General features: G+C 49.0%; 1 protein-coding gene across 3 annotated transcripts in view; it reads left to right on the top strand.

Annotated features, from left to right (window-relative positions):
- SH3PXD2A (SH3 and PX domains 2A) overlaps window positions 1-13,029 on the top strand; it is a 255,534-nt gene that overhangs the window by 54,188 nt on the left and 188,317 nt on the right. For all 3 annotated transcript variants that reach the window (XM_027960561.3, XM_015103404.4, XM_027960560.3), the window contains exon 2: window positions 9,103-9,183. In XM_027960561.3, coding sequence (XP_027816362.1) covers window positions 9,103-9,183 — 81 coding nt within the window. The remainder of the gene's footprint in view (window positions 1-9,102; window positions 9,184-13,029) is intronic.

Raw genomic sequence — 13,029 nt, 5'->3', positions numbered from 1 at the left:
GTATTCCCATCTTTTTAAGAATTTTCCACAGTTTATTGTGATCCACACAGTCAAAGGCTTTGGCATAGTCAATAAAGCAGAAATAGATGTTTTTCTGGAACTCTCTTGCTTTTTCCATGATCCTGCGGACTTACTTAGGGGACATTAAATGAGCACCTCTTAGGTATAAATTGTCTTGCTAGGCGTTACAATGCCATGATCTGCCTTGAAGGAACTTCTGTTCTCATGGGGAGAAATGGGGTAGATCAAACATCCTCAGACAGCCCTGGAGTGAGGTAACCACAGTTCTTCCCATCTTGCAGAGGAACGAATGGAGTAACCAGCTAGTGGAAGCTTCCTCCAAACCCTCTTGCCTACACACTGCCCTCCCAATTAAATAATAAAGGCCGAGGATTCACACAAATGATGACAGGTGCTGAGAGTGACGGATCCCCACTAGATATTCTTGAAGGTGTTTGATACGGTTTAGGAGCCTGCTGACTACCCCCTCCTTCACATCCCTTTAGAAAGCCCTCTTTCCCAAATGCAAGTCAAAACCACAATGAGGTGTCACTTCACACCTGTCAGAATGGCTGTTATCAAAAAGACAACAAATCATGAACGCTGGCCAGGGTGTGGAGAAACGGGAACCCTCAGGAACTGTTGGTGGGAATGTAAATTGGTGCAGATACCGGAAAACAGTGTGGAGTTTCCTCAAAAAATTAAAAATAGAACTGCCATATGATCTAGCAGTTCCACCTCTGGGTGTTTATCTGAAGAAAATGAAAACACTGATTAGAAAAGATATATGCACTTTTACGTTCCTTGCAGCTTTATATGTGATAGCCAAGACAGGGAAGCTACCCAAGTGCCTATCCACAGATGGCTAGATAGCGAAGGTTCGAGATACACAAATGTATGAAAGCGACGGCGGTAGTCACTCAGTCCCGTCCGACTCTTTGCGACCCCATGGACTGTAGCTCGCCAGGCTCTCTCTGTTCGTGGAATTTTCCAGGCAAGAATACTGGAGTGGTTTGCCATTCCCTTCTCCAGCGGATCTTCCTGACCCAGGGATCAAACCCAGGTCTCCCACATTGCAGGCAGGTTCTTTACCATCTGAGCCACCAGGGTAGCCCATATATATGTATGTGTGTATATATATGTATATATATTCCATATGTGTACGTAAGGGAATATTACTCAGCCATACAGAGAATGACGTTTTACCATCTGCAGCAGCATGTTCTGCTAAGGGAAGTAAGTCAGATGGAGAAAGACAAATACTACATGATTTCACTTATATGTGGAATCTAACAAACAGAAATGAACAAACCACAGAAACAAAGTCATAGATACAGAAAACAAACAAGTGGGTGCCAGAGCAGAGGGGAGGGGGCGAGGGGAGGAGAACATAGACGAGAGAGATTAAGAAGTATACAGACTTTCAGCTAAGAAATAAGTGAGTCACAGGTATGAAATTACAGTGCAGTAAATATTGTCGGTAATTATGTAGTACCCTTGTATGGTGACAGATAGTAACCAGACTTATTATGGTGATGCTTTTGAAATGTGTAGCAATATCAAATCATTATATTATGCACCAGGAACTAACATAGTGTTACAGGTCAATTTACTTCAAAAACAAACTTGTAGCAAAAGAGATCAGATTTCTGGTTACCAGAGAAGGGTGGGTGGAGTGGGAATTTGACGAAGGATAAAAATTCCCAGTTGTGAGATAAGTAAGTACTAGGGATATGACGTACAACACAAGAAATGTCATTAACGCTGCTGTATATCACATGTGAAAGTTGTTAAGAGAGTAAATCCTGAGAGTTCTCATCACAAGAAAAAAATTTCCTATTTCTTTGATGCTATATCCGTATTAAATGCTGGATGTTCTTGAAGCTTATTATGGCAGTCATTGCATGATGGATGTAAGTCAAATCATTACACCGCACACCGTAAATGTATACAGTGTTGTATGTCAAGTATATCCCAATGAAACTGGGAGGGGGAAAGCTCTTTTCCCAGAGGAGAATCTTTTGGCACAGGTTTATAGCGGGTGCATGGCAGCTATGGTTTGGAGGGGTGGGTGGATCCTGGTTCTGGGAGGAGCCTTCTGTGGGCCACACTCCTTGTCTCTTGCAAGCCTTTCTGGGGTTCGCTTCTGCTGTGTTTGTTGTGATTGCTCCATAAAGAGGTCCAGAGGGAGCCTGGCTTGGGTGGTCTGAGGCCTGAAAGGCTCCACCATCTGGTCATGAACCCATACTGAACCTGTGTGTGTGTGTGTGTGTGTGTGTGTGTGTGTGTGTGTGTGCGCTTTAGAGGGGAGGTTGCCCCCAAGTCCAGGCTTCTAAGTGCTGCTTGTTGCTCAAATCTGCAGTGTCATTTACCCTCTCCACCCCATGAATAATCATCCACTCCAGAGGAGATGTCAGAGTTTTAGAGAACTACACCCTGAGGGTGCTCAGAAATGTTAGCCAGGTGGCCACAGGCCATTGAACTCGATTTTGCTGGCAGGGTTGTGGGCTGGCAAAGCTTTTGTACCAAGTCGGATGTATTTATATTCTGCCCCTTGGCCACTGAGAATTTGCTTCTGGAGATGGGCGTAGTCCCCAGATGTTGCTGCTAGCGACCTCTTTGGTGCTTTAAACCCAGTAGATTTTCAGTGATTAGCCAGCCAGTCATATTTCAGGGTGCCCAGCAGACTGCCAGGCCTGGGATACCTCAGAGGAGTGAGCGAATACAGTTGCTGCCCTTGGGGAGACTGGGAGGACATAGTCACCCAAGTGAAATGGACAGGGTCACAGCGTACGTCCAGGGCTGGGTCATCCTGAGTCAACAAGTAGTAAACAGAGGCAGATCTAGTAAGGGGCTAGTTGTGAAAAACAGACTGGGAGCACCGCAAGGGAGGACCGCAGACATGCTAGGCTGGTGGGCCAGGTCCGACGATGAAATCTGGGAGGCTTTCAAATTGGGTGCAGCCAACTGTTATCAAGATGGGTCTTTGACACCGGAGTCTCCGCCGCTTATTAGTGGGGGTCAGTGGGCCCAGGCAGAAGGAGAAGGGGCATTAGCCCAGCATTGGTGGAACCCTTGCCTTGGGAGCGGCAGCCCTGGGATCCTCTGCCCTGCTGGGTGAGGTGGGCCTTGGGGATCAACCCGGTCTAATTTGAGACTCCCCTGCCTGTCATAGGACTTGGTACAGACTTAGTACATGGGGCCCTTTGAATAGAAGGTTAGATCCAATTGGTACCTTAGGTGGGCTAGCATGATGAACTTCTCCAGCAGGAAGCCAGAGCTGCAATCAGCTCCCTAAATAAGAATTCCCCTTTCCTAGCTGTTGAAATGTGTTCCTTCAGACCTCTGTGGCCATAGCCTTTAGCAGCCTATTCCAAACATTAAGCATCCGTTCATCTAGAAGATCTGGGAAAGTGGAGGAACTGGGTCCTGAGGAGATACTGTAACCTCAAGGGACCTGGGGAGAAGGCAGTGGCAACCCACTCCAGTGCTCTTGCCTGGAGAATCCCATGGACAGAGGAGCCTGGTGGGCTGCAGTCCATGGGGTCGCTAGGAGTCGGACACGACTGAGCGACTTCACTTTCACTTTTCACTTTCATGCACTGGAGAAGGAAATGGCAACCCACTCCAGTGTTCTTGCCTGGAGAATCCCAGGGACAGGGGAGCCTGGTGGGCTGCCATCTATGGGGTCGTGCAGAGTCGGACACGACTGAAATGACTTAGCAGCAGCAGCAGCAGCAGCAGCAAGGGATCTGGAAAGCAGTGACAACCTACCTAGGGGACACGGTGCTGTGTCCTGGTTAGAAGCGTTTCTGTATGCATTAGGAGAAGGACTCCTTTCTCTGTGTGCCTGCATCCCAGAGCCGTGGTGCACAGTTTGGGGTGCAGAATATAGGCTAACTTTTGCCCCCTACTTATCCATAGCAGTCTTTGGACAGTAAACAACTTATACAACTATAGGCGACAGCCCTCGTCTTCTCCAACTATTCCCACCCTGTGTCGGTATAAGCAGGTGAAGGAAGGTTGTCATTGGGTTTCCACTTGGTCGAGGGCCAGGGGCACCTGGCAGGGGTTTAGGGAAAATAAGACCTCCTCAGTAAACTGAGCCACCGTGGCCAGGTGAAGATTTGCCCACACTTCCTAACTTCTTGCCTCTAACTGTACTCTTCATCAGCAAAGGGAGCAGTGGGTACTTACTGGCACTTTCTAATTAAGCGTGGGCAGGTCCCAGGCCTTCTAGGAATGATTAGGCCATAGTTTTGGGTCATTAATTGGTCACAGTCCAGGTCTGAGCGTGGCCCTCCCTCCACAGGAACTGGGCTGGGCTTCAGTCTCAGTTCTTTGGAGCTGAGCTGCTGGTCTGATTTGCATCAAGGCTGTTTCCTTGTTGAAAGGAGCAGGACTTGGAAGTCTTGGAAGCCACAGACATTTCTGGGCCTAATGAGCTGAGCAGATGGAAAGCAACCCAAAATGGCCCCAGAGTGGGTGGGCTGGTGGATCGGAGGCATCGTGGAGTTTCTGTAGTTGAGTCTGTGGAGGAGGGTGAGTGTGGCAGGTGGACTTGAGACTCTAGGGCTTCCTCTCTAGGGGAGGCTGGACACAATCCCTAGATGCTTGCCATCTGCCTGAAGTGACCAGAGATGGGGAAATAGAATCCATGCTTTTTTTAATCCAGAAGGAAGGGAAACTCCACCTGGGGAAACATGACTCCAAGTAAAGTACGTGCAGGCAGAATGTTTAATTGAAAACCTTTCTTGAGACCCAGCTGCTGGGTAACCTTATCCTGGTCACTCCTGCAGCCAGAGGAGGGTTTACCTGGGCCCCTGATGCAGACCCGGTGAACAGAGCTGGCTTTCTCCAGTGACCTCTGCCCTGTCCCCTTCCCCTCCACCTGCTCCTTCTCTGCGGTTCATCCCTAGGGTTTCCCACACAGCCAGCTCAGGCGGGCTTGAGGAACTCTGCTGTGGGGGTGGGGCAGTGGGAGCAGGGCTGGAATTGTGATGATCTGGGTGCCCATCTGGGCTGATCTAGGATGATCGAGCTTTGGAAGCAAGCAGACCAGCAAACAACGAGGGAAAGGGGCCTGGAGAGTATCCGTGGATCCTCCCTGGCCTCCAGGGAGGCCTCTGACCCTTTCTTTAGCTCAGGGTTTACACTGTTTGTCCAGGAGGGTGGGCTGGGCATGGGGGTGGGAGGCTCTGGCAAGTCCCAGAGGTCTGGGTGAACCTGGAATGGGGGCTTCTTTCCCCACTCCCACATCTAGTCACCAGTTGTTGTTCAGTCACTCAATCGCTCAGTGTCCGACTCTGTGACCTCCTAAACTGCAGCACGCCAGGCTTCCCTGTCCTTCACTATCTCCCAGAGTTTGCTCAGACTCATGTCTATTGAGTCAGTGATGCCATCCGACCATCTCATCCTCTGTCACCCCCTACTCCTGCCCTCAATCTTTCCCAGAGTCAGGGTCTTTTCCAGTGAGCCGGCTTTTCGCATCAGGTGGCTGAAATATTGGAGCTTCAGCTTTAGCATCAGCCCTTCCAATGAATATATAGGGTTGATTTCCTTTACGATCGACTGGTTTGATTGCCTTGCTGTCCAAGGGACAGTCACCAGAGAGCCAGTTTTTCTTGTGGGTTCAGGTCAAGTCTTAGATAGCGACAATGCCGTATGGCTCTTCGACTATTTTGAATAGTAAAGGAGGAAGGGCAGGTGTTCCTGATCCTGTGCTGATCAGTCCTAGACTGGGAATTAGGAAGCCTGGTCTCCTGTCCCAGTTCTGCCACGTACAGGGGGAGCACGCCTGCAATGAAACCAACGTAGTGGGTCAGGCCAGTAGCTTTGCGGGCTGTGTGCACAGAGTAGAGGAAGAGCCTGAGGGTCTGAGAGGCTGGGCTGAGGTCTCACAGCCATGACAAGAAAGGTCCTAAGAGTGGCTGACTCCAGAGTCTGTGCCTCTTCTCTGGCGAATCGCCATCCTAGGTTCTAGGTTCCTCCTTTGCAAAAGGAGGGGCCTCCCAGCTGCCGGAGCCAGCAAGCCTGTGATTAATTCTCCCTGGGAGGTGACGGGAAGCCCCTAATTACTAGAGAGGATGGAGCAGGGGTCATGCTAAGCCCAGTTAAGCCCTTCCTCTGGGTCCCGCTTGGCTGGCCAGGGAGAAAGACTGCTGTCTAATGGCCTGCGAGTGAGGGCAGGCTCTTTCCAAGAGGGCCCACTCACTTGGGGCCTCCTTCTGGCGAGTTGTGCATAACGTCTCTAGGAAGGGGAGATGTGGGTGGAAGGGAGTTGTAGTCAGCAGGATTTGGGATTAAAGGAGCTAGAAGTCAACAGGGGGGATGGGGTGAGCTATAACCCCCCAGAAAAACCCCAAAGCATCTTGCCACAGTTGGTGGAGCCGGTTGGGTATGAGAGTTTCCTCCATGTCCGTCTGGCTTTGTAGCATTCTTCACTGTTGACTTCTGTCTGGGCCAAGTTCTGTCTCTTCTTGGTCTCAGGCTCTCAGGATTAGTCTGCCTCCCCCATGTTCCTCAAGGGTTGTACAGACTCCTCAGATCACCCAAAACTTTACTGAAAAAGATGCCATTCAGTCCTGATCACGAAGTTTGATTAAATATCCCGGCTCCTGAATTTACATATAGGTAGACAATCCAGTATAGTTAAGAGTATAGGGATTAAACTCAGCTGGACTTGGGTTCAGTCCTTTGCTCTGTATTTTCCTAGCTATGTGACCTTGGGCAAGTTATTTGGCTTCTCTGAACCTCAACTTCCTCTTGTGCAAAATGGGGATGGCAGTGGTAGCTACCTCACTGAGCTGAAGATTAAATGAGCTAGTGCATATGGGCGCTTTACGCTGTGCTGGCACATAGTAACCATTACCCAAATGGTTTCTACAGTTTATTGTATGAGATATATGTTTACATATGATATAAAGCAAAGCATATCCCTGGGTGTTTATTTATGTCAGTAGTTTATTTTGGGCTTGTGAGGACAGGGACAGCCTTTTCACTTAATGTTCTTTCTTGTTGGGATCACATAAAACATGTCCTAAATACCCCATTTCAGGGTGGCAACACTCAGCTGTATTTGCTTTGCTTTATAGCTGTCTCCTTGGGTGCGTTTCAGAACAAACACTCCGCACTGCACGAGGCTAACTCTGTGACTTAGAGATTGGAGTGGAGAAGGGGCTAGACTCAGGACTTGCTTCCTTGGCTGTTAACTGAGCAGCAAAACAACAGCCTCACACTCCCGTGTGCAAAACCCTTGTGGACTCAGTGTTCGTGCCTCCCCCAGTCCCTCCTGCTAAGTCCCCATGTTAAAGTCCAGATCCCCAGTATGATGGTATCTGAGGTGGAGCCTTTGAGAATTAATTAGGTCCAGACACGGTTGTGAAGGTAGAGCCGCAATGATGAGTTTAGTGTCCTTATAAGAAGAGAAGGAAACTAGAGCTCTTGTCTCCACCATGTGAAGGTACGACAAGGTGACCGGAAAGCAGGTTCCACCTGGAACCTTGATCTGGGGTTTCCAGCTTCCATGACTGTAAGAAATAGACATTGTGGTCTAAGCCACCCAGTCTGTGGAGTTTTGTTACAGCGGCCCAGGCAGATCAGACCGCCCTGCTCCAGGCAGTGAAGCCCACCACCCTGATGCCAAGGTGTCTGCACGCACCTCCTCTTCGCTCCCGTTCCTCCCTTTCCATGCCCCTGGCTTCTCCGGCCACTTTGTTCCCCTCTCTGGTGAATTCCCCCTCACACCTCCTGAATCAGAATCACCAGGCAGAGGCCTGGGAATAGGGGTTTTTACTGAGCTCCCCAGGTGATTCCGATGAACAGGGCATCCTGGCCAGGGGACTGGTGCAGGGACCTAGAGCTGCCCGGTCTGCTCTGAAGGTGGAAGGAGCAAATGTCTTAACCCTGGGTCAGAGGCCTCACAGCAGGCACTGGGGGACGTTCAGCAGAGTAGCTCTGAGGTTGTATGGGGGACCCTCCCTCTAACCGAGGCCTCGCCCAGGACGGCATGTCTTTGGTGTGGGTTCGGGTGAGAGGAACAGAAATGGGGCGAACAATAGGCCAGATTGTGTGGGTCTTCTCCAGTCAGCAGTCCTGCCCACCTCCTGGGCCAGGCAGCCTTCCACGGTGGCCTGAGTAGCAGTGGTCCAGAGCCTGACTGAGCACTGGGAACTGGGGTGACATGGGGAATGGGGTCCTGAAATGCCTTTATTTCAGAAAAGTCTACTGATCTTCCACACGCTAACTTCCCTCCCGCGCATCTATGTCTCAGCCAGAAGGAGAGGGTGGTCATTCACTGGGGCAGAGTGTTTGCTAGGCACCGACTCTGTGCCGGGCGCAGAGCTAAGACTCAGGGACACCGGGATGAATCACACATCTCTGAAATGCTCACAGCCTCCTGAAGCAGGTTTAGAATGGATTCCGAGGATCAACTGAGGCAGAATCAGCTGGAGTGGTGTGTTTAAAACATAGACACCCAGTTTCAACAAACATACCACTCTGGTGAGGGGTGTTGATACTGGGAGAGGTTGTGCAAGTGTGGAGGTGGGGATAGAAGGGAACCCTCTGTACCTTCTGCTCAGTTTTCCTGTGAACCTAAAACTGCTCTATAAAAAATTGTTTAACAAAAGAAAATGTGGATGCCTGAGCCTCCAAAACCCAGGTCTACTTATGCAGAATTGTAGAGGGTGGGGTTCTGACATCTGTGATTTTGGAAGGCCCTTTGCAGAGTCTCATTCACCATAAAGTTTGAGAATCAGTGGAAATTAGCTACTTAGATTTTTTTTAAACAAGCCCAAATTTATGTTCATTGTATAAAGTACATATAAACAAGAAGATCGAAATTAAAACCACTTGTAACCCTACCCACCTAATATAATCATCCTTAGCATTTTATTGGATACCCTTCTAGGTGTGTGTGTGTGTGTTTAGACTTATGTGTAGCATCCATGTATACCTGACACTATGCTAAAGCCCTGGGGACAAAGATGAGAGAAAGAATGGTCTTGCATGGAATACCCACAGTCATGGGAAATGATGATTGGTGCAGCTTGAGGCCCTGCCTTAGATACCCACTCACCTTCTCTTACCTGTCCCCCACAGGTATACATCATCAACGTGACCTGGTCCGACTCCACATCCCAGACCATCTACCGGAGGTACAGCAAGTTCTTTGACCTGCAGGTGAGTGAGTCTCAGCTCAGATGGGGCCTGGTTCCATATGAAGTGGCCTGAGCCTCTGGTGGGCTAGCCTGTCTCATTCTTCACTCATCCAGAGACCCCCTTCCAGCAATCTCAAGGTCAGAGTTTAGGCAGAACAGAGGGATGGAGGAGGGAACCTTGGAAGTCAATCTGGGCTGAGCCTAGTCTTGGATGTTGTAGACAGACACTTGGGGCTATGTTGACTTCTTAACATGACTGTTAACAGTCATGCTTTGTCACCCTCCTGCATTTGGAGGCTGGGAAGATGGCCGTGGGTGCTGTGTGCCTGAGCAGACATGTGTCTGTAAACATACAGAGTGAGACACAAGCCACCACATCATTGTAGGCAAAGAAAAGCAAACACACAGGAAAGAATGAAGCAGAAAATAAGCAATGTCTTGAGCTACAGACCACTGTGTCTGTCTAACGGGATAAGGCTGTCCTGTTTGTATGCATATAAATATGTGTGTCTCTTTCCCATACCCAGGCATATCACATGGGGGATGGTAACATGGATCCCACAGCTCCACTGTAGACACCTCCCTTGATGTCAATTAATTTGGCTAGGCTTCTTTAGGTCACAAGCAACAGTTTTGTGCTCATACTGGCTTAGGTGAAAAGGAGACTTGGTTGGAATGATAGACCAGGGAAGCTTATGCAGTCAACCAGATGGTGGAAGGGAGAGTGAGACAGTGGCTTCAAGAATGCCTGAAACAAGGCTGCGCTCCTTCTGTCTTGTCTCGGCTTCTCTCTGGGCACTGTCCTCAGCAGTTTGGCAGTCAGTGGCTCCCAAATTTCCTACCTTGTGGTTTCCAACAGCAGAGACTGCCTCTCTCCCAGTTCTAAATTGAAAAACCCCAGGCAAGACTCTGATTGGCTTGACTTAGATCAGGTGCCCCCTCTGCACCAATCATTACAGCCGAGGCTGGAAGGGCATGAACACCAACATGGCCACTAGGGGGCCCACCCCTGTTTATCAGAAGCTGAGAGCTTCCAGACTCTTCCTTAGAGCCATGAGCCTGGTTTAGGCCTATTAAAAACACAAAGAAGGGACATCCACTGCCGGCCCTCACAACCGAGGTCCACTTCTTCCTCTGCTGGTGAGTCATCTTGGAGATGCCAGGCTTGCATGTTTACCTCCAAGCACTTGATTTTATCCCATTGTCCTTATGGCTCTGCCTATGAGATGAGCCAGAGGTGAGCCAGCTTCCTGCATTACAAATCCTCTCTTAATCTAACAATATGGGATTGCGAGCCACTCCTTACCCTCCTCACTTCCTCCTCTTCCCTCGTCAATTCCTGTCCAATCTCTTGTGTCCTTCTGGTGTAAACTGTTGGAATTTGCTGATACCCCCTCAATGGGTATAGTGTGCTGGACAGGAAATGATCACTTAGTTGGGGAGAGGGAACCCTGAAAGGACTCATTGATGAGCCAGAAGGGGTCTGAGAGCCAGCGGAAACTCTCAAATCAGAACTTTTCTTCCCCCCTTTTCTGTTCTATTTCCCCCCACCCCGCCCTGGTTACAGAATCTCACAAGAAAGGAATGCTGCTCCCCCAACTTCTCCCTTGCCTGGAGGGCTCATTTCCTGTGTGTCGAGAGGGGACACGTGGATGAAGCCGCTTGTGCGATGCGCTGGCCCTAGTCATGAGCATGGCCAGGCCTGTCCACATGGGTCATCGCCACCCTGTAGATGCAGTTTGGAAAGGGTGGTTCTTCGGAATTTAACCTTTCAACCAAGTATCTTTGGAAACCTGTTTTCTTCAGAACTTGACATGAGGACATATAGTGGATTCATTTTAGAAAGCCTTTCTCATCTATCAAGATCTCTGATTTTAATATGGCGGCTCCTATAAGAATAAACAGCATTGCTAGTTCCATCTCTGGTCACTGGTGGCTCTCACATCTCAGTTCTGAGCTGAGACACTGGGGACGCATTTCCTGGGGCCGGTTGCTGGCTCTGTCACTCTCTAACTCCGGACAGGTTCTTTAACTTCTCCACTTTCTCATCCGTAGAATGAAGATTCGAATGGTACCCACCCAGTAGGGTTGTTGTGAGGGTTGAATGAGTGAATCCATGTTTTCCCCGACACATGGTTGTCTAGTACGTTACTCGGTGTTAATGGTGACGAGAATGCCGGGATGCCTGGTTGAAGGGTGTGGGGGCTTAGTACCGCCTGTCACGGTATTGCTCTTTGTTTCCCTCCCTTGGCGTCACTCTGCTGAGGAGCTGTGCGGTGCCCAGTCCTCTGTCAGAGTGTTCAGAGCCCCTAGGCTCTCTCTGGAGCTTGCCGCTCAGGCAGGATGGAGTGAGCTGGGAGTGGGGGAGTGGCCCACAGGAGCCTGCTCTCAGAATCCGTCTGCTCCTCCCCTTGTGGGCTGAGCTCCACACTGGAACCCTGGAAGTCCTGGGCTGACTAAGCCAGCCTGGGGAAAGCTGCTTAACTGGCTTTACTACCTCATGGTTCTGAGTTTTCTGGGGATCATATACTTTATATCCCAAATACTGCAGGAGGTATACTAAAAAGTTATTCATTGTTTACCTGAGATTCATATTTTATCCTTTGTCCTGTATTTTCACCTGCTACATCTGGCAGCCTTAGGCTGACTGTGCGTGGTGAGAGTGGAAATATAAAGGTGAGGAAGCCAAGGCTGGAGTGAATGGGCCTTTGATAAGGCCTCCACCACATGTGCACTTTTGCAGAGCAGAAGTGGCCCAGGCTGAGGGACACTCAGTTGAGAACAAGGTCCTGTCTTTCTAGAGGTCTGTATCTGATGGGGGAAATAGGCTTTTAAGCAATTAAGTCCACTATAGATGAAATGAATACTAGATTGAAGTACAAGTAACATGCTGAGGGATGGAGAGGAAGGAAAGAACATTCTTCTTGGGAGGGGGCAGCTAAGAAGATGCACATATGGTTTTGATTGGTGACAGAAGCCAAGAGTGATAGCGCCACCCACCCCCACTCCAGTTTGAGGGAATTTGGTTGCTTTTTGAGATTTATAGTTATTGGGGTAAAATGTGTCCCTAACTTATGTCGTAGTTTGTTCGTTTATGTCTGCTTGTCTGCCTCCTCTTCATATGTCCATCTGTCCATCCATCCATCTATCCATCCATCCATCCATCTATCCTCAATCCATCCAGTCTTAAGTGCCTACCTTCTGTATCCAGGCAGGATGCCAGGCTCTGGGTGGGGATTTATTGGTGAGCAAAAGCAGATCTGGTTACTGCTTTTATGGGACTTACAGCTTAGTGAGGGAAGACAGGTTTTAGTTTAAAATATACATACATATTATTTTATACTATTCTGAATGCTGCAAAGAAAACCACTATAGGCATGTTATAGGGAAACATTATACTCTGTTATAAGAGCAGGCTTCCCTGGAGAAGTGAGTTTATCTGACGAATCAGTGAGTTCTTATACTTTATTTGGGAGATCAGAGTTTCTTTTGTACGGATATCCCTTCAGACATGCATGAATGTACATATACAATTCTGATCACCTTCTTGGTCATTCACACCCACCTCTAACCCTTCCAAGGGCACTAGAGGAGGACCCCCTACTCTGCCCCACAGCTTCTCTTCTCCGTGTCTTCTGCCTTGAGCCTTCAGACTCAGTGGTTCTCCCTCTTTCTCACCCAGGAGGCTGCACCCTGAACCCAGCTCCTCCTCCTGCCCGCTGGGAAGCACCAGATATGGAGCCTTTAGACCTATGCTATCCAGTGCAGTGGCCACAAGCCACATGTGGCTAATTATATTTCAGTTAATTTAAAAACTTAAATTTTAAAAATTAAGTTTAATTTTTAAAATAATTTTTTATTTACTTGT

This window comes from Ovis aries, chromosome 22 (assembly GCF_016772045.2).
Source record: "Ovis aries strain OAR_USU_Benz2616 breed Rambouillet chromosome 22, ARS-UI_Ramb_v3.0, whole genome shotgun sequence".
Taxonomy (NCBI): domain Eukaryota; kingdom Metazoa; phylum Chordata; class Mammalia; order Artiodactyla; family Bovidae; genus Ovis; species Ovis aries.
The sequence above is the reverse complement of the archived record's forward strand: the minus strand, read 5'-3'. Positions and strand labels throughout refer to the sequence as shown.